General features: G+C 51.6%; 1 protein-coding gene across 5 annotated transcripts; it reads right to left on the bottom strand.

The window, feature by feature from the left end:
• Nucleotides 1–2,387: 2,387 nt before the first annotated feature.
• On the bottom strand, nucleotides 2,388–16,464 carry ELOVL1 (ELOVL fatty acid elongase 1). 5 transcript variants are annotated; one of them, XM_071436496.1, is made up of 8 exons: nucleotides 16,392–16,464; nucleotides 6,083–6,144; nucleotides 5,457–5,647; nucleotides 5,218–5,298; nucleotides 4,955–5,011; nucleotides 4,521–4,626; nucleotides 4,232–4,368; nucleotides 2,388–3,827 (listed from the first exon to the last, which is right to left on the bottom strand). In XM_071436496.1, exons 2-8 carry the CDS (start codon nucleotides 6,126–6,128, stop codon nucleotides 3,573–3,575), a joined length of 873 nt encoding a protein of 290 aa, XP_071292597.1. In that variant the 5' UTR covers nucleotides 6,129–6,144; nucleotides 16,392–16,464; the 3' UTR covers nucleotides 2,388–3,572. The 5 variants fall into 5 exon arrangements, with proteins under 5 accessions (XP_071292597.1, XP_071292601.1, XP_071292600.1 ...); XM_071436500.1 differs by lacking the exon at nucleotides 16,392–16,464 and adding an exon at nucleotides 15,443–15,464; XM_071436499.1 differs by lacking the exon at nucleotides 16,392–16,464 and adding an exon at nucleotides 15,309–15,352.
• Nucleotides 16,465–20,269: the final 3,805 nt, after the last annotated feature.

Here is a 20,269-nt window from a genome sequence, read left to right on the forward strand (position 1 = left end):
GCTCTGCATGGTGGAGCCATGGTGTCTGAGGTTGTGGGGCTGCACCAGACCCATCAAGCCTGTCCTTCAGCTGCACCAGCACTGCCAGGGGCTGCTGGGGACACTGCACAGCTGATAAGCACCTTGACCTGTGCAAAGCAGCTCCACCAAGCCTGTGCCTCCCATCAGCCCTCAGTGATTAGCTGAGGGTGGATTATTAACTGTTTTCACCTTTCCCTCAGCACAGTACCACACTGTGCCTAGCACCAGCTCTGCCTCCTGAGCCTTACACCAGCTGGAACCTTCAAAGGTTCCAACTTGTGCTCTGCCAAGGCCAGTGAGTGTGTAACCACACCCACCAGAGCACACCCCCCCCCCCACCCCCCCCAAAGCTGATATGGGGGGCACAGTCTCAAAAAACAACCACTGAGCCCAGCACCTTCCCAGAAGTGCTGTGCTGCTGGTGCATCGCCACTTGGCCACTTGGGAAAGATCACAGGAGGCCCAAACAAGGAGCCCTCCCTCAGACACAAATCCTAGGACCACAGCTGCCTCTAAAGGGGAAGCAGGCAGGAACTCAGATGCAAGGTTGGGCTCTTCCACAGAGCTGTGCTGCTGTTGTAGGAGCCCTGCCCCACACCCCTGCACTTGGTGCTGGGAGTTAGCACAGACTTGCCCTGTAAGGCCACAGCTGATTAGGCCTTCCCTGGTCCCTGACCTGGAAGGAAAGTTTTATATGCCAAAAAGTTGCTGTCATTTTTTCAGTCCCATGTAAGAGCAGCTCAGCTTTCTCTCACAGACTCTTTCTCCTTAGCACATGCCCCACAGCCAGATGCTGTGCATTACATAGCCCTTAGAGGACCTCTGAGCATTACTAGAGGGTAATGATACTGCAGGGTCTTTGACCCCATGCTGGTCTCTTACAGTCCTGGAGTGAGGAAGAGCAGAGGAAGGAAGTGGGCACTGATCCAGCAGGCCCAGTAAACACAGCCCTATAAGGTGTGAATTCAGTTCACAGCATGACAGCATATTAATTACCAAGTGCTATGGCCAGCCCATAGAAGAGCACAGCTAACAGGAACAATTGGAGGAAGGGAGAGCAGAGCACATGCAGGGAACAGCCCATTCTAAAATACCAAGCATAAGTAGTTTAAAGCATTGTTACTATTTTGGGCAAAAGCAAAGACAATCCTGTCCTTAGCAAGAGCCAGCGGGAGGGGAGAAGGAGGCTTGACAGGAAAAGGTCCATGTCAGCTGGACCATCAACCTACAGCTCCTGAAGTGGTGACTTCTGAGCACTGACCTAACGTTACACACCACTTCAGCATGGACAAGAACAAATTCTCATCCAAGTCTTTACTCCCAGAGAAGCATCAACAACTGCAAGAATACTGCATGACTTCTCACATACAAGGACATTCAGTGCTGTAGAAGAGGGTGATGGCTGTGTGCTGTTTAGGCATATTAGTCACACCAGTTCAGGGCACTTCAAGATGTTTTCCTACATTTCAGAGCATTGTCTTGAGGTGTACAGCAGCCCAGGTCAGATGAGCAGAGCTCTCTCACACCAAGCTCTGCTCCAGGGCTTTAGCTGGGCATCCACCAAAGCCCTCCCACCCCACAACCCAACCCTACAGTGAAACTCAGCATCTGGAGGCTGCTGATCTAACACATTCCTCCCAGCCACATGCTGCCCAGCTGGCTCCCCACTCTTCTTCCCAGGCTTGAGTCAGCACCCAGGCTGCCTTCTGCTCAAGAGGGCCCCAGTCATAGGGTGATGGGGAAGGCAGCCCTACACCCCAACAGTACCAAAGGGTACTGTTGTACAGAATGAGACAGTTGGAAAAATAACAAAGCCCAGCCAGGCAAAGATGCACTTCTGCAGCAAAAGCAGACAGCAACATTAACATTCCTCTGACCAACCTGAGCTACATTGTGCACAGAACCATGCTGCAGGGGCATTTACAGATAGGAGCAGTTTTTGCTTTGACAGATTCAGAAAGCAACAAACTGCTTTTTCTCAAGCACTCAGGTTTCCAAAGTCTCTAGTCCCTGCTCTGCCATACCTCAAATCCCCATTATTTCTGAAAAGCAGCAGTTCTTCCTGGGCAGGTGGCCCAGGGCCCAGCCCACACCCACACTCCACCCCAGCCATTTTTTGACAGGGTGGAGTCACTTTCACAACAGAAGCCTTGACACACATCCAGCCCTGAGCCCTGCTCTACCAAAACAGTTCCCAACAATCTGCCATCTGCTTCATCAGCACACAACTATCACCCTCTTCCCCCAGCACAAACCTGCTACACCAGCTGTTTCTCCCAGTCCTGCCTTCAACCACGCTGGGCAGGACCAAGCACCTGGAAGAGCTTTTGCTTATAGTGAGCCAAGAAAACAAGAGAACAGAGCCATTTCTCCTTCTGTTTGTTTATTTGTGATAGAAGAGCAGCCCAATCTGACAGGGCCTGGCTCCTTCACCTCGTCCTCGAGGCCATCAGCATGTTTTGGTTACAATCAGAGCAGGTGTCGGGCACCAGGCCAGGAGAGCTGCTGCACTGCCTTGCTGAAGTACAGAGCACATCTTCACACAGGCCCAGTCAGATCCACAAAGGCAAGAGGTGCTCACTTAAAACCACCCTCTACTATGCTCAGGCTAGGCCAGAGCAGGGCTGGACCCAAGCAGGAGAGGCCAGGAGCTGATTTTAGGGGCAGTTATTGCTCAAGTCTTGAATTTACAAGAATGGAAGTGGTCCAAGACTAGGCTGAGCTTGGTCTTCCCCCACTATGGAGCAAGCCACCAGCTGCCTTAGAGGATCAGGTAAGTGTGGCTTAAGCACACACTGAGCACCCAGCCCAGGCACAAGGACAGCAAGGCAACCTGGGCTTATCACAAGGGGGAAGCCTTTCAGGCTGTCACAGCCCCTGCTATGTACTAGGCACAGGGCATGGGTACCGTACTGGGCAGGTCTGGGCCCTTAAGTCCCATAAGTACTGCCCCTACGTTCTCCACTGACACCTGGGCACAGATATACCAGGGCAGGACTCCCAAGCTGGGCACACAGGGACCAGAAGGGACATGCAGCACTGTGGCATGGAACAAAGTGGCACAAGGCATTGTAGAGCAGGAGCACTCACACATGAGCTGGCAGTAACAAGCAGCCAGGGATGAATCTGCTCATCCATACAAGCTCTTGTGAGCCAGGGAAGAGGAGAGGGCACCAGGACAGGAAGCGGTCTCTTCTTTTGGTCCTACTCAGAAGGAAATGGCCCCTAGGCAGAAGAGCCAGATGTAGGCACTTGGGGAAAGTTCCTTTGGAAACACTGGAATGGGACTGCAGCCCCACAGCTGTGATGCAGGCAGCTGCCTCTCTGCTCAGCAACACTGATAAACAGCACAAGCCCTCCCAGGAGCAGAAGTGGCCCATGGCTGCTCAGAGCAGAGGGGCTGAGCATGCAGACAGGGGACAGCAGGACTGGGCACAAGGGTACAACAGTCTGTAGGCACTTTACTTGGCTAGTAGCACCCAGGAGCAGAGGGACAGGTCCCAGCTGCCTCTGCCCCGGGGCTCTCATTGGCTCTGGGAGCACTTTACCCTCTAGTTGGCTTTGACCTTGCCATTGGTGACAGTGCCATTTTCATGGATGCTGCTACCGTTGTGCTGGGCTGCTTGTTGAGCCACCCTGGGCAACCGCTTGCCCTTGGTGTAGGACTGGTACCAAAAGTTGGAGAAGAGGATGAAGAAGATGGTCCCATAAATCCAGATAAGGTGAATGAAGATGGGGAACTGGTATTGGCAGTTTGGCATGAAGTAATACTGGGAGATGTGGACGGAGACAATCACAAACTGTGCCTGGGAGCAAGGCAGAGTAAGAACAAGTTATTAATGGGAGCAGGGCCAGGGAACCCACTAGAGACCTTATTTTTAAAGGCAACACCTAGACTCCTTTCCTAGTCTAAAGCAGAGTTCCTTATGGTGAGGCATTCAGCAGCAGCTGGAAGAGGCAGGCACAAGTCTCAGAGCAGCATGTGCCTCTCACCCTCCCAGCACAGCTACAGCCCAGGAGCTGAACAGCACCCACACCCCAACCAGGCTGGTAGGGCTATCAGAGGCCCACAGTGGGGCAGAGCCGCTCAAAACTCAGAGCAATACGCTACAGAGGGGACAACTGCTGCTGGGGCTGCACCTTTCAAAGGTACAAGGGCTGGCCTGCCCTTCACATCAGGCACATGCTCTGCTCTACCATACAGACTCACCAGCTGGATGGCTGTGATGTGCTTCTTCCACCACAGGTACTTCTGAAAGGCAGGTCCTGCTGCTGAGAGCCCATAGTAGAAATACATGACAACATGCACCATGGAATTGATCATGGCATGGAATGAGCCCATTCCCCCTGTTAAGATAGATTTTCCATAGTGTAAGTCAGTACTCCACAGCAATCAGCACTACACAGAGCTGCTAAGAGCACAACAGGGCCAAAAACCCCTTCTCAGCATGCTGGGGTAATCCTACCCAATCCCTGCACCCAGGCAGTTGCCATCTTACCTGGACCAAACTTGGCTCCCCACCACCAGCTCCATGGCAGAACAGAGTGGTGGAAAAGGTGCAGGAACGTGACTTGCTCATTCTTCTTCCGCAGGACAAAGATCACCTGCAATGAAAGCCCAACAGCATTAAGAACCTGCAGCCTGGGAGCAGCTAGAGCAGGCTGTGCCACTAATCCAGTGTGTGCTCTCAATGATGCTTCACTCCCTCCCCACTCATTGTCATCACTCATTAGGTCACACCACAGCTTCCAGAGCTGAAGCATGTAAAGAGTGGCCTCAGCACCAACAATCCAGGGTGGCCTCCTTGGCAGTGATGCCAGACAGAAGCACTACCAGGTCATACTGGAAGGGCTGCAAAAGCACCTACCCCAAAATACACTGGGCTCAGCTCCCTGCCCAGCAAGTGGTGAAAAGGCCTTCTCAGTAACTCACCGTGTCTGTCAGTTCGATGAACTTGGAGAAAACAAAGAGCCAAGCAACACTGACCATCTGTAACAGAACAGGTTAACATCAGAGACCTGCCTCAGCCTGAACAAGCCCAGTGAGTGAAGGGCTTCATACAGTTACCCTGGCATGAAACCAAGGCCCAGAGACTACACATCATCTGCCTCAGGAAAGGCAGGAGCTGTGACCCTGCCATCCAAACAGAAGCACTAAAGGCCCTCCCACTTATCAGGAGAGGGATGAGAACTCACCCTGAGGGCCTTGGGGTCCTGTGAGAAGTCCACAGGGTCACATCGCCAGGTGTACCCAGTGAGCCACCCTGCCATCAGGAACTGCAACAAGAGATCATTAGGGTGAGGCCAAACACATCACCCACTGCACATCAAGTTCTGCACAGAAGGGCAGGGAACAGCCAGGAAAAGGGTTCCCCATCACCCACAGCCTGCACACGCTGCTTTACACATGCCTGACCAAGCTACCAATAACTCACCTCATAGACTATGTAAAGGGAGAGTCCCACCAGAAAGAAGTTGTATAGCACCATGAACTTCTTCAGGTTTAGAGGCTTCCTGTTGGCCATTAGCCGGGGACCCAAGGATAGGACAAAGTAGACATATCCCAGAAGGATGCCCATCACAAGGAATGGGGACTGCATCAGTGGATAATCAGCGATGCGGGGGTCTGCAGAGAGAGCCACAGTGCAGAGCAGTTAGCATCCTCACCCCAGCCTGCTGCCAGCACTGCTACTGCCACAGCAGAGGCACAGGCACGGCAATCCTGCTCTAGGACACGAGTGCAAGTAGGGAAGCAGGCTGGGAGCAGAGGCTGGTGAAGTCAGACTCAGCACAGTATAGCCTGAAGCCATGCTGCAGGGCAGCCTGGAGATCATCTGCCCAGGAGAACACAAGTGCCCCAAAACAATTTACACAGGCACTGATGCAAGACAGCCTCATAACAGGCAGTACAAAACCCCCAGAGTTGCATCTGTGTAAGGGCAAAGACAGGATGCAGTTACACCAAGGGATGCTTCAGGGATAACAGACCACCCCCCAGAGCCTCTGGCACTAAAGCATGTAGTGCTACCTGTCTGATGGCTGGGCAGAGCCAAACACTGACCTGCTTTCTTCATGAAGTCCTGATACATAGTCACAATCCCCTCCATGGTGGTGGCAGTGTCTCTGTGGAAAGAGGCAGGGAAGATCAAGCAGCTGTTTTCCCAGGCTAGCAGCCTACAGAGCACAGCCCTGCAGATCAGTAAACTCCAAGCCCAATTTCAGAGAAACAGTCATGTATCTGGCCAGTGTTGCTTGTTGCTTTCAGCTGATCACACACCAGAATCCACTTTCCAGCTGAGCTATAGGCCTCCTCACTTCTCACAGAGCCTGGATCTGCTTCCCCAGCTCTGCTGGGAACCCCATCATCAAATGCCAGCAGTCCTTCCCTTCACTCAAGGCAAGAACCCAACATTTCAAGCCAGCTAGGAAAGCTTCCAACCTCAGCACTGTATCTCCAGCCCCTTAATCTTGCTCCTGCTGTACGAGCTCAAGCATTTTCATCCACAAGCACCAGGACATTGCCAGCAGCATTGGCAGCCATACCACTCAGCACACTTCTCTGTGTGACCCTGGAGCAGAGATGCAGGGCTGGCCCACACTCTCCACAGCACAGTGCCTTTATGGTCAGCTTTGGGCTACTGCCAACTCATTCCCACCACAGAAGCAGCACATCACCACTGGCAGGCCCATTACATGAGGAAGGAAATCCATAGGTTCAGAAACAAACATCACTTTCTGATGTCAAAGTTCCTGGTTTCACATCCTTGCACAAAACCCTCTGGACAAGAAACTACTACCACATAACCTAGTACCTCAGAGGCCAGGTGCATCCTGCTTGGCAATGGCATTTCCACTCCCCTTCCAGACAAGAGAAAGCCCTATGATGGAAGGCTGCAGAGAGAAGGACTGGCACTCCCCACACTTGCTGATCCTCAGTATGAACACACACTAGAAAGTGATCTGGGCAGATGCTCTCCAGAAAAATCAGGAAGGGTTCTTACTGCTGCAGGTAAGTTTTAAACACCCTCACCCATTCCCTGTGCTCCCCAACCTCTCCCCAGCCCACAGAACACCAGAGCAGCAGGAAGGGAGGCAGAGCATAGGCCCAGCCTCATCTGACTCATCCATCTGCAAGGGAGGCATTCCTCACAGCTGCTACCAGACACTCCACCTACCCCTTCCCTCCAAGAAGGTGCACTGGAGTCACAGCCCATGCATGGCCTGGGGAAATGGGTCCCCAGCCCAGTCTTCCCAGGAGGTATATTGCTGCCACCACCAGGAAGCACATGGCCTCTTCCAGACCAGCAGCCAGGAAGCTAAAGCCAGAGTACCCCTCTTCTGAGTAAGGTCCCTGAGTACTTGGCAGCCACTGCCACCTCAAGCCCTCACCAGCCAACACCAGCACTGCTCCTTCAGCTTCACAGCAAGAGGAAGAACTCACTGCCATCTTTGCTGTAGGCAGGGTGGCAGCTGACACTTCCTGTGCAGAGCTACCAGGCACCTCCATGGCAGGCTTTGCCAGCAGTAATCTTCAGGGGGGCCTGGCACACACCATTCTGGCTCACCATTCCCTGCAAATCAGTTTGGTGCAGCAGTGGTGCTGGCTCTGTGCCTGCCCAGTCATCCCTTCTGCATTCCTCCAGACTGGGGAGTGCCACCTAACCTCTTTGCAAGGGCAGCAGGCAGGAAGAGGTCTCCTCCTTCACCGCAATCCTCCAAAACACCCATTCCCCCAAGCAAGGCTCCAGAGCACTCTGCAAAGCCATGCAGCCCAAGGACAGAGCCCAAGAAGTTTTGCTGTGTTTCAGAAAGCAGAGAAGGTGGTCCCTTGTGCCATCTTGCAGGCAGAGAGAGCAACAGGGCAAAGCCCATTTAGGACCGATGCCCCCACATATCAGGGGCACCTCAGCAGCAAAATACCTGTTCACCCTCCCAAGCAAGGTTTCAAAGGGTTTAATAGCAAGTAATACTCACTTGTAGTATCACCGTGATGCAAAGTAATATTTAAAGTTCTGGGTACTGCCAAGATAATCCACTCACCATGTGCAGCAAAGGCCAGCTGAAAGTGCAGCCCGAACTATTGCATCCTTAAGAGACACTCAAGGCTCAGCTGTGGGAAACACAGTAAGCACAAGTCTGGAAAGCTGCTGAGCTTTATGTTGCTCTAATGGCTAAGAGCAAGCTCCAAACTTGTCTGTCTAGTTTTAGCTTTCAACCACTACATCCAGCTACACCTTTATTTGCTAGATTGAGGAGCCCTCAAGAGTCAGCTCCCAGCAGAGGCACCTGACTATTCAAGGTCTGTGTTTATCTTATCAAGGTGAATGAGTCAGCCTTACTACAGGTCCAGGGCAGAGACAAAAGTCCTGCCGAGTACTTGCCTATTTTGAGCAGGCTAGGATGAGAAGAGAGTGTCGGTTGTCTTTGAGCTCAGAGCTACATCTCACACTCCAGGAACACACTTCAGCTCAGACACTATGGATCACTTCCCTTACCCTGGGCCACAGTCTCCAGTAGCACTGGCCAACTAGGACCCCAGCTCAAAACAATTCAGGGTCCATGACAGCTATTCCCCCAAGTAGTGGGAGAAGCCCATTTCAAACCAGGACTGGCACAGAAGTGCCCACCAGCGTGAACAGTAACAAGTCTGTCTTATTGCTGTTTTGTGAAGCACCTCTGACACTCCTACAGCCACACATGCCACAGGAAGTTGGAGGCATTGGACCTGTCCTGAACACAGGCTCTGGGCAAGCACCAAGATGTCTACCAAGACAAAAATAATAGAATTATGCTACTAGTAGAATTATAGGCCCTTATGGAAAGGACCTGTAAGTTTTCCTTGGTTTCTCTAGGCAGAGCAACATCCTCCTAAATTAAGCTAACAGAGCAACCACATCTCCAGAGAAACCCCTGAGGTCTTCAGGTCTTTGGGAGACCTGGCATCTGTCCCCACTGGCATGCTACATCATCCTACATCAAAGCGGCCAAAGTATGCCTATGCTCAGTGAGCAGATGCAGGTATGTCTTGCCCTCCTCCTCTGCCCCTCAGGGGGCAGCCACTGACCTTGGGGTGTTGACAGCTGAGCAGCAAAGTGGGAGTTGCAGGGCACACTCAAGAGTTACCTTCACTAGGCAGGGGGGTGTGAAGTGCACTTGCCTGCCTAAACCATGACTGCTCCATGCCAGCCTTTCTGCTGCAGGCAGGGGTTTTCCAGCACAGAGCACCAACTGTCCAGGAACCTGAACTCTCCTCTGTGCACAGCACCCTTCAACACTTTGAGAGGGGTTCATCATCCAGACAGGCATCAGCTCTTACTGCACTCCACATCACACACTGCAGCTGTTCACAGCTCAGTGGTTGGATCTGTCCTCTCTGCACATGGGGGACACTTTAACTCCTCCTAAATCCTGACCTTCTTAAGCAAGGAGTTGGGAACAGATGCAGAATCCAAAACTGAACCTTGAACATCTGAAGAGAAATCAAGCAAATAGGTCCAAGCATTCCAAATGAGCAGGAACCCTAGGGGCCCAAACACACCCTAGATGATACAGAGAAACCTTGCAACACATCTCCTATCTCTCAACAACAGGGAGTCGCTTCCCCATGTCAGACAAAAAGTTCCCACTATTTGCAAACTAGGGTATCAGGCCACAATCTGCTCCAGTAACCAACATCAAGGATTAAATACTTGCTTACACCAAGCAACGTGTAGACTGCATATTTCCAGCAAGCTATAGAGCTAATTAATGCAACTTCAGCAGCAACAGCAAGGCCTTTTATGACCAGCCCCAGTCAGGCCACAGCACTGTCAGAACCATGACACTGACAGAGACCAGAGTTAGTTTTGTTAACAGCCTTGCAGGGCACACATCTCCCCACACAACTATCTGCAAGCAACAGACTCTGCCCCAGACATTGAACACTCCTACTCCTCAGCATTCAGGTCAGAAATCAGTCCTGTAATAAGTGCAAAAGCAAACACCCTCATCTCCCCACTAGTTTAATTAAAGGCAGCACCAAAACCATCTGCTAGGTGGCCACAGAGCTGCCACCCCAGGGAGAGCTGGCAAAGGGCCCTTGCTGAACTGGCTGAAGCAGGCCTGGCCCTGTAGGGCTTCCCAGGGAGTAGCAGCCCTCAAAGGTCAGGAGATAATCAGTTGGCCAGATGTGAAACTAACTCACATCCCTAACCTACAGGCTGGCAACAAGGCTGGCTGCCTGATGCAGCTTTGAGCTCCACCACCTCTCAGGAAGAGGCATCTTCCTCCCCCAGCTCCCCACCATGGCACCTACCCAATTGCCTGGCATTCCAGAAAGTCACCATGGGGTCCAGCAAAGGCTGCACACAGCCCCATGTGCCCATGGACTATATTCCCCTGCAGAAGAGTGGAACTGATCAAGCCAGCCACAGACAGGGGTGTGTACTGCACACACAAGGCTGGCACCACAAAACATCACCACCAAGAGCTGACAGCCACAGCTCCAGCAGCTTTCCTGAGCTTATGCACAAGCGAATCCAGCAAGATGAGCAACATGCAAATTTATCTGCCCCAAACAACACACAGGCAGCAAGGCAGTCAGAGCAAGACAAGAGAGAGAAGGAGCCCAGCCAGCAATAAGCTGCAAACCCCTGTTTTCTATCAACTCTGTAGTGGGATCACTCTAAGACTCAAGTGTACAGTGAAGCACAGAAAACTGAATTTGGATCCCCACTGTCTGCTGCTCTGTGCTCAGTGAAAGGGAGAGGGGCTTGTAACCAGGCAGTACACACTCATTTCACACACAGCATCTCCTAACACCAGCTCAAACACATGCAGCAGAGGCCACTCAACAGGAGAGCTGTATTCAAGTACACTTGCATTCCTGCTAATAATTTCAGCCATTCACTGAAGACTCAAGTTAAGATAGCATTGTCCACGTGCTTCCAAAGTAATGTTTTTTCTCAAAAGAAATCAGTATAAAGACATGCCTGTCACCAGCCACAGAAGACAAGTCTGGCAGGACAACCAGAGCTTCTATGTTTTAAGTGTGGAAGTCACACCAACAGATATGGGCAGTAAAGCAACTCTGCTAGCCTGGCACCTCAGCTCTTGAGGACTTGGGGCAAACTCTGATTGGAATTTGAGAACAACCACTCCCAGAACTCCAGTCACAACTTAACTACAAAGATTTCAAGGAAACTTTATGCTAGCAGCACCAGATAAGTTTTCCCATTTGAATCCTATCCATTAGTCACTTCCTCTGGCTCACATGCTTCATGCTGAGTGTCAAAGGACATGGCCGACAACCTGGTACCATATACTCTACACCAGCATATTCTCAAGTCAGTACAGGAGGTACTGTGAGACATAAGGGATGCCAACTCTCAAAGTTGTGATATGTAACAGCTCTTGCAAGAGCTGCCATTGCAACTGGTGAGGGAATCACACTGGCTGGGTGCTGCTCCTGGCACATAGGACCCAAGTGGCAGGAAGTGCCCTGCCTGAAGATGAGCAGTTTCCTCATCCTCACCAAGTGTGTGTTAATACCCTACCACTCTCTCACGAAGTGGCTGTAAAACCCTGAGGCCTTTGGATAGCATCCTACAAACAGATTAAGCTCTCCCCTTCCCATACTCACTGGAAGCAGGGAAAGCAAGAGGAGACTCCCACATCAGCAGGAGAGCTCTGACTGACAGTCAGTGTGGCACCTCACAAGTTTTCAGGGAAAGGGGGACATCCATTGCAATAGGGTTTGGTAACCTTGTACAAAAATCAAGGCAGATAATCAGACTTCAAGGTTCCACAAGAGCACACCAAGAGCAGTAAGAGGTTTAATATGCACAGCATACTTTTTGCAGGGGCAGCACCTCCTCAAGCTGTAAAGAGTAGGTTTACTCCTTATCACATTCAAAGCCAGTGGCTGCATATTCAGAGAACCGATATCAGTAGAGATGAGAGCAGATGAGATGAGAAAAAAAAACACAGAAAAGGCAACATTAGAAAAAATCTGACATAGCAAGGAACAAAGGAGTAAAGAAGTGAAGGAAAAAAGAAACAGTATGAGATATCAACAGAAATGGGAAAAAAAGGTATTTCCTTTCTGAATAACCATATTGATCTCTGTCACTCCCTCATACAGTACCAAGTGAAGGGGGAAGGTAGGGATGGCTGAGCTCTCTCTCTGAAGTGAAAGCACCCAGCAGCCCCCCAGAGTGCACAGAGCACGCTCAGGAAGGACAGAGCTAGGCCAACTTCTAACACCTGCATCCAAAATCAGGTCAGCCTTCTAAAGCCACCTAGCAAAGAAACAGAGTACCTCTATCTGGAGGTGGGACAGGCTGTACCACAGCACTCATCTCTGGTTTTAATCACTATGCAAATGCCCCAACACAAGGTTTCACCTGTGTTCTCACAGCCCTGGCTGTAATCATGACACAGTAATGATTAGTGTGCTCTACCCCACTCAGGCCAGCACATTAATTAGACAGGTACAGCAAGACAAGATGGACATTAAAATCTACAAGGCAAGATGCAGAAAGGAAAGACTCACAAATTCCCCCCAACAGCTTTATTTTGACTATTCAAGAAGACCAGGTATGAACCCAGAGACACTTCTCAACAAGACAAGAGGCCACTGCCTGGAACTTACCATGGCACCAGCTTTGGGTCCTGCACCCTCCACACCAAGAAGGCAGTGCAGTGACACAATCTTCTAACAAGAGAGCAGGACGTTCTCTGACAGTATGAAGATGTCATAGTCCAGTAGCACAGTATATGCACCTAGAACCCAACATGCCTGAGGCTTAATGGTTACTACATTCGAGGAGGTTCACAGCCTTCCAAGCACAAAGAACGTGAAGTATGAAACCTGACTATCTCAACACAGGTGTAGATTGACCACTCAGTCAATCCTCAGTCAATTCCCTGTCTGTACTGCTTCTACAGCTGTACAGACATGGAAAGCCTCTTAGGGTTAAATAGAAGCAGCATGAGTTATAAAATCTGTGTGTGCACAGAGCAAATCTTAAACTATGAGAGCAAGCTAGCTGGTCTGATCCACAGGGTAAGATAGCTCCTTGCCACAAAGCTGGAGAACTTGCTGCCAGTGACAGCTCACCACCCCAAGCCATCCCAGAGCAAAGAATCGATCCTATGACACACAAAATCAAGAAACATCAGACCCAGTTACCACCTCCACCACCCTCAAGCCACTAAAGGCTCAGAATGCAGACAACAGCCTGATGGTGGGGAAGAGGCTGTGGCAGCTGCAACTTGTCATCTCTGAGCAACAGCAGCCCCACAACTCCTGCAGGGAAGAGTCCTGGCTCCTGGGGACCGTCTCCTCCCTGTAAGAGCCCAAGCTGCCTCACCTGTTTGACTGGCAAGAACCAGACTTTCCAGCCCAAGTACTCCCACCATCTGACAGCCAGCAGGGCACAACTACCAGAACTCCAATACAAAAGCACAGAAACACAGAGCATCTCTTGGGCCATCACAGGCACCACTCCCAGTGTCCCTCATAAGCATCTCAGGCTGAGTGTTCACTATGCTGTAACCCCCAGCAGAAAAGAAGAAAGCATTCACCTGTAACATTCAAGGACAGCACCTAGCAAAGCACCTGCCCCTGAGACCAGCTTCAGAGGTCCCTCAGGATGCAAAGCTTTTCTCCACCAGGAGAGAAAGAAGACACTATCCAACTTCGATAAGCTCCCTTACTTATCTCTTACATATGGTAAGAGACACCTCTAGGTCAGAGTGAGCTTTTACTCCTTAGTCTCAGTTTTAACAGTACTTTCATATTACACTTCCTCCCTGAAGGACCACATAATCCCCCCCCAACTGGCTTTCAGGAAACAAAAATAAGAACACAACCTAAGGCAGGACCACAGAGGCCCAGGCTGTGTGGGTGGCACAGCTTAATCTCCACAGCAAGATGTAGCAAGTAGATGCTGCAACAACTGGCATCTTGCTGTTTCTCATAGGAACCGGCTATTAGCAGCAGCTCACACCCATGAGCTAGAGGGGCTTCCTAGGAAAGAGATAAGGCACAGCAGTCTCAGCCAAGCCCCAAGGACTCAGCCAGCTGTTTGACTCTAAACTACCCTCAAGAAGCTGCCCAGCAGGTCTGGTGGGAAGGTCAGCTCCATCCAGCTAGGAATCTGCCCTGGCTGCATTCTGGTAGAAGAGAAGGTGGTCAGTTTGGGACAGCACAGCAGGATGGATGCACTGCTGCATAGACAATCCTGGCCTCCAGGATGGGAAGAGATGCTCTGAGGAAATGCACTAGCAGGTAAAGCATCCAGTGTTATTCCATGCTGCCCACTGAGTATAGGAAGGAGTATTCACCCCACTTTTCCCTCCCTGCCTTTCAGATGGCAGAACCAACATGATCAGTCACAGGGAAAGCACCTGACAGCCCCTCTACAGGCAGCAGCCCAGGCACTGGCACATGAGGCATGGACTGCCACCCCCAAAGCTTAGCCTCTTGTTGCAATGCCTATTTATGCTGCCTCATTTAGTCTGTTACAACGTAAAAATAAGTAGCTTTCCCAGCTTCCCCTTTGCTACAACAGAGGAGCTGGCCCACGTAAAGAGATCTACACACCATGCCCTGAACTGCCAGTGGTTATCGAGCCCACAGTGGTCAAGGAAGCACAGACCGCTGTGAACGACCATACCAGCGCCAGGCCAGCCCGAGGCCAGGCAACTGCTGCTACCAGGGGGCTGACAGTGACCTCCTCCTCCTCCTGCTGCTACCAGGGGGCTGACAGCGACCTCCTCCTCCTGCTGCCGCCGCGTTCCAGAGCGAGGGCCAGCGGGAGGCCAAGCACCTACACGAGCCGGCGCTCAAAGCTGACATTGTGTCGCAGCAGCGGGGGAGGCCTGGTACTGCCACCCTGCCCGGGGGAGGAGGGAAGAGCCTTCTGAATGGTTACATTGATGCCGACGGCTGGGTAAAAGAAAGCTGCCCGGCCGCCGGGGGCTGCTCGCGTCCCGCTGCAGAGAAGCCCCAGGAGACCACAGCCCTCGGCTGCTCGGCGGACCCGCGGCTCAGCCCGGTGCCCACGGCAGGAGCCGGGCAGTTTCCCGCTCAGCCTTGCTGCCATCCCTGCCAGTCCCTCTGGCAAAGGCCCCGGCCCCGCTGCCGCCGGAGTGAGCGCCGGGTCCCCCCGCCCGGGCGGTTCCCGGCCCGGCTCGGGTGTGGCGCGGACGGGCCCGGAAGCGGGGCCTGCGCGGCTGGGAAGGGCCGCAGCGGGCCCACAGAGGCCCCGCGCCGCCGCCGCGATGTGTGCGGGTTCAGCCACCTTCCAGCGAGCCCGCGGGGCTACTCCGCTGCCTGTGGAGCTGGGACAATCCCGCCAAAGCGCCAACAGGGCGATGGCGATCTCGCTCCTGAGGCTGCGCAGCCGGCGGTCCCTGAGCCGGGAAGCAGGCGTACCCTGGGCTCGGGCCACCGGCCAGCAGCGGGGAGACAGCCCCGTCACGGCCGGGACCCAGCGAGGCCTCTGGCAGAGGCCGGTGTTTGTGCCACGGAACACAGCGTGGAGGAACAGTCCTTGCCCTCGGCCGGCCGGGAAGGCATCCCAGCCTCGCACGGAGGGGCCGGCTCTGCCCCGAAGGAGAGCGGCCGACTGCGGAAGGGAATTGCGCCCTTCCCTGGCACCATGGGTGCGCTGAGACAGCGGCACCAGGCTGTGAGCCAAGGAGCACTATAGCTCCTCACAGGACCCTGTTGCTTTTGAGAAAAAAAACCACAAACCCAAAAACCACTTCAACAGCTCAACTCGGACTCCACTTCTGTCTCTCCGTCTGACACGGGCAGGTTTGCACACCGGTGGATTTACCACACGGTACTACGGGTGCCCCCCTTTTCCGGAGGGGTGACAGCCTCTACAGCCGCACCCAGCGTGATCACCCGCCAAGTGCACGTCACAGTACCACAACACCCATCCCACCCATCAGGCCACGGCCTCCCCACCCCTGTGCTGAGGAGACACCACACACCTCCTCCCATGACCGTGAGCATCCCAGGTGAGGGGAAAATGGATATATACACACACGAGCCTCCTCCAGCAGGCGAGTTAACAGGTGCCAAGCAGCACATGGCTTCCCCGGGGCAGGACCCACCATTCCCGGCAGCAAAGCTTAACTCCTCAAAGCAGCTAAACCCTGCTAAGGCCTCCTCAGCATCCTCCGGCTCGGCAACCACCTTCCGAAGCCCCCTCAGCACATCCCAACGACCCACCGCTAACCTCGGACACCTCCACCCAAACTCTCCCTCACAAACACCCCAAACAACCGCTAGAACAGACTAGACATCCCCAGCCCGGCCCCCGCCAGGCCAGAACGAGCCCCACACCCTCCAGCCCACGGCCACCCGCACTCACCACCAGCCGCACCCCGTTCTGCCGCCGCCACGGCCGCCCCCGCCATTAAAGCGGGAAGCCCCGCCCCTTTATCGCTGCCGATTGGCAGAAAGTGCAGAGTCCCACCCTCGGGAGAGTCGCGGCCAATCAGCGCGCCCGCCGCGTCCCGCCCGTTCCATGGCCACGCCCGCCGCGGTCGTGCTTGAGGGCCCGGGCGGGCTCTGCCTGTGGAGTCGAGCGGTGTGAGGGGAGGGTGGAAAATGGCTGGGAACGGGTGCGGCTTGCGGCAGGGTCAACGAGCGGTGCGGAGGGCTGGCTCGAGGGTGGTGGTGACGGCATGAGGGAGACCTGTACAGGTCCGTAAACCTGCGGCTCAAGGGCTCTTATCCCCCTCGTGATACCGCAACAGGCACCGCGAGCTTTCGGAGACACCGGACAGAGCCCAGAGACGCCGGCCCGGACGGCGGGCAGTTTCCAGAGTGTTTCCGTCCTGTGGCGCCTCCACATCCAGGCCAATCTGCATCCTAAAAAGTGGCCGGGACTTCAGTCGCGCTCGCCTGCTCTGAAGGCGTTTTCAGAACTCACTATTCTAATTGTTAGGAATCATCTTCTCATTTCCAGCTTAATTTGATGCACGGCTGGTTAATAAACACTTGTTCCTGTGCCAGCGTTGTAATTTATCTCACCACGGTCCTGCCTTGGTGTTCGTGCTACAGTGTGTTTGTAGACTGCAATCATCTCCCTCTCAGCCATTACAGGGAAGACTAAACAAGTTTTTCCAGCATTTTCTTACTAGTCTGCCTGTTCCTGCACCTAATGCCATGGTAGCTCTTTTTGCTGTACTGCTGTTCACATTTCCTCTCCTGAAGATGGGTGACCAGGAGCAGTTACAGACTTGTGCTCACCTAGTGAGAGTTTCCCACCTGGACACAGGCAGGGTTGCATTTGCAGAGGCAGGTCAATGTCTATTCTGGTGACTTTCTTACCCTTTTTTGGTGGTACAGCATTCATTTACTTTCCCCTACATTGTGAATGCGCTACAACATTCTGATTTCATCAGATTACACCTAATATTTATGCCAGTCCTTAAGGAAAATAATTTATAAAAATATCCACAAAGTACCTCAGTAGTAACCCGTGTGTCCTGATATGCTCCCTTTCCTCAGTCTTTGCTTTTGTCTTGACCCGAACCACTCCTTCCCACATGGAATTCCTGTGCTTGTTTCTGCCCCAACACCTACCATGGTTCCTAATTGGTCCCAAGGTTCAGAGCTGCTTCCCTGGAGGACACACAGGGCCTATAGCTTTATAGAAAGAGGGTTTTTTAAGCTATCAAGTTAGTCGACATAATAAATTTTATTTTATCCTCCATTTCGTGCCTGTGTGCTGTGTTACTCTTTAACTGGATACTGTTAACACCAGACTAGCAGAGCCGAAGCAGTCTAGATCACTTTTTCTTCCTTGTTACGTATAGGCATCAGCCTTGTTTGTTACTCTTCACTGTTTTTCTTTTTTGTTCTTTCATTTTGCAACATTATTTTTAGTTGATTTGTGTTCCAATTCAATGGAAACCTTGCTACAAAGTTTGTCATGAAATTAGAGATCAGTGGATTCCTTCACACTCTCTCATACTGGATTATTTTCCACCTTGTATCCTGCATCACATAGCTTTCTCCAAGCATTCCTCTCTCCTCTGGATCCACCCTTGCTGGCAGGCTTGTCAGGCTCTAACAATGAGCCCCAAATTGCACAGCCCAGTCTCTTCCTGCTATTGGAATTAATTTCCAGGTCACTGTCTTTTCTTCTGCTCTGAATGCAATTCATTTCTCCTTCTTGGTCCTGGACTCTACTTCCCTGTTGTGTCTGCCACCTCCACCATTACTTCTGTATGGTATTTGCTCATTAGTTTTTTTCATTTCTACTTCACCTTCTGTTTCACTCAATTCTCCAGCACATTTAGTAGATTTCACCATTTTACTTCTGCTCCATCAGTTTGTTCTTCTTTTCACACTCACTAGCTTTGAGGGGTTCCCTTTGTCTGCACATTGGCCTTTGTTTACTTCCCATGCTCAGCAGGTGTCTGTGTTCCTTGGTGCTCACCCTTCCCACACCGTTGGCAGTGCTGCAGCTCCTGGGCAGGAGCTCCAGATGGAGCAGGGACCCTGGGCTGCAGGAGCACCCTGGCTGCAGGGTCACAGATTCGGTGCTTTGCTCTCCAAGGGGTGATGCAGGGTCCCCTCCTAGCCCCTGGGGACAGGCCTCCAGCAAGGACTTGACTAATGTGGTACATGTTGTGGATCTGAGTTTCTGCCTTCCAGCTTCTTTGGAAGCCAGGTAGCACAAGAACACATAGCAAAGAAAATCCCTCAAAAATAAGGGAGGTGGGGGACACAAGTGATGTGACCTGTTGTGTACAGCCTGATCTTCCCAAGGTGTCTTGGGACAGAATCTCTCATAGATGAGTAATCTTCTGCTTCCATCTTGAATCCTGCCCATCTGACCTGAAATCTGGGGAGAGAAGCTGTTTGCAGGCAGCCAAGCGTGTCACCCTGACTACAGTCTGGACCACCAGACCAGAGATGATCCTGTCACATGCCTGCACGAGGGAGTCCTGCCTGCTCTAGCCACTCCTGCAGCTGGCACAGCCCTACAAGTCATTAATTCTTCACCTGCAATTCAAGAAACAACCTGAGCTTGCTCCCAGCAGCCTGGGCTGCACCAGACCCCAGTCTGGAAAAGCTTAAGCTCCTTCCTCCATTCCTTATCCTGGAGAACAACATAAATTTTCATTTTAGCTTTAGTGAGGGTCTTGCCGGTCCTTCTTAGCGTGGGGATCCAGTCAGATGGAGGTGAGTGGGAGCCTCTGCATTCCTCCCTTCACTGTTCCCTCCACTGCTCCTTGTCTCCTGCTTTCTCCTTGCTCCTTGCAGAGCCAAGGGCACCTCTCTCTCCCCTCACAGCTCTGCCCTGGTGCAAAAAGCAGGCGTAGGCTAATGTAACTTGCTGAAGGCACAAATACTGAAGCCATCCTCAGTGCAGACAATTACCAGACTATCAGATGGGAAGGTCTGTAAGAACTAAGCAATGAAAAAGGAATGAAGTTCATTGAGAGGTTATGACCTCAGGGATTAGTAATGATCATTTTTTCTGCATGTAATGAGAGATGCTGGTGCAGTGTTGCACCTTTTCTGGTGCCAGTCTTGAAGACTGGTTTTAGCCTCACCATGCACCTGGGTGGGAAAAGGGACGTTTCAGTCTCTTCAGGTGTCAAGTTTCTCAGTTTTCTGACAATTTAGAAATTCTAAAAATCTAAAATATCCTTTTTATCATACCTGGTTTATATAGTAAATTTGTATTCTCTTGTTCAATGAATTTATAGCTATAAATTTATTTTTTTAAATACTGATCAATTGAATGGTGAGAGTTTTATTTGGCAAAAACATTAACATTATTCAACTTGAAAAAAATCTAAAAGAAAATAAAAATTTCAAATGAATTCAGTGAAATTAAGCACATAAACAATTGGCCCTGTAATTTTTCAGTAATGTACTTGACACATATAGTTAGTAAATTTACACACCTTAATACACTTGAGGAGTGAGAAGATGATTTACAGATCCTCCCATCCTTTTCTATTTAATTCTGAAAAACCAAAAATTTTGCATTTGATCAGATAAAAACAGTGAATGTAAATTGGCTCTCTAATGTTGTTTTACTCTTCTCCCTTTCCCTGAGGTTGGGCTCTAAAGTACTATCAACCACAAATTATTGCTGCACACTTTCTCTGTGGCTCCATGGAAAAAAAAGGTAAGTTGAATTTGCTCACAATCTCAACACATCCAAGAAATGCTCCTACAACACCTCTGTCTATACTGAGAGAATCAAAAAGGGTTTTCATG

This window comes from Agelaius tricolor, unplaced genomic scaffold (assembly GCF_023055355.1).
Source record: "Agelaius tricolor isolate 1412-34295 unplaced genomic scaffold, bAgeTri1.0.p SCAF_11, whole genome shotgun sequence".
Classification (NCBI taxonomy): Eukaryota; Metazoa; Chordata; class Aves; order Passeriformes; family Icteridae; genus Agelaius; species Agelaius tricolor.

What these genes read in the sequence shown, in the direction of transcription:
- ELOVL1 (XM_071436496.1), bottom strand. Translation starts at nt 6,128, where the DNA reads ATGGAGGGGATTGTGACTATGTATCAGGACTTCATGAAGAAAGCAG. An exon ending in TCATCGAACTGACAGACACG is followed by an intron (nt 4,627 to 4,954) that starts GTGAGTTACTGA and finishes CTTTCATTGCAG; the next exon opens with GTGATCTTTGTCCTGCGGAA. An exon ending in ACATCACAGCCATCCAGCTG is followed by an intron (nt 3,828 to 4,231) that starts GTGAGTCTGTAT and finishes CCTTGCTCCCAG; the next exon opens with GCACAGTTTGTGATTGTCTC.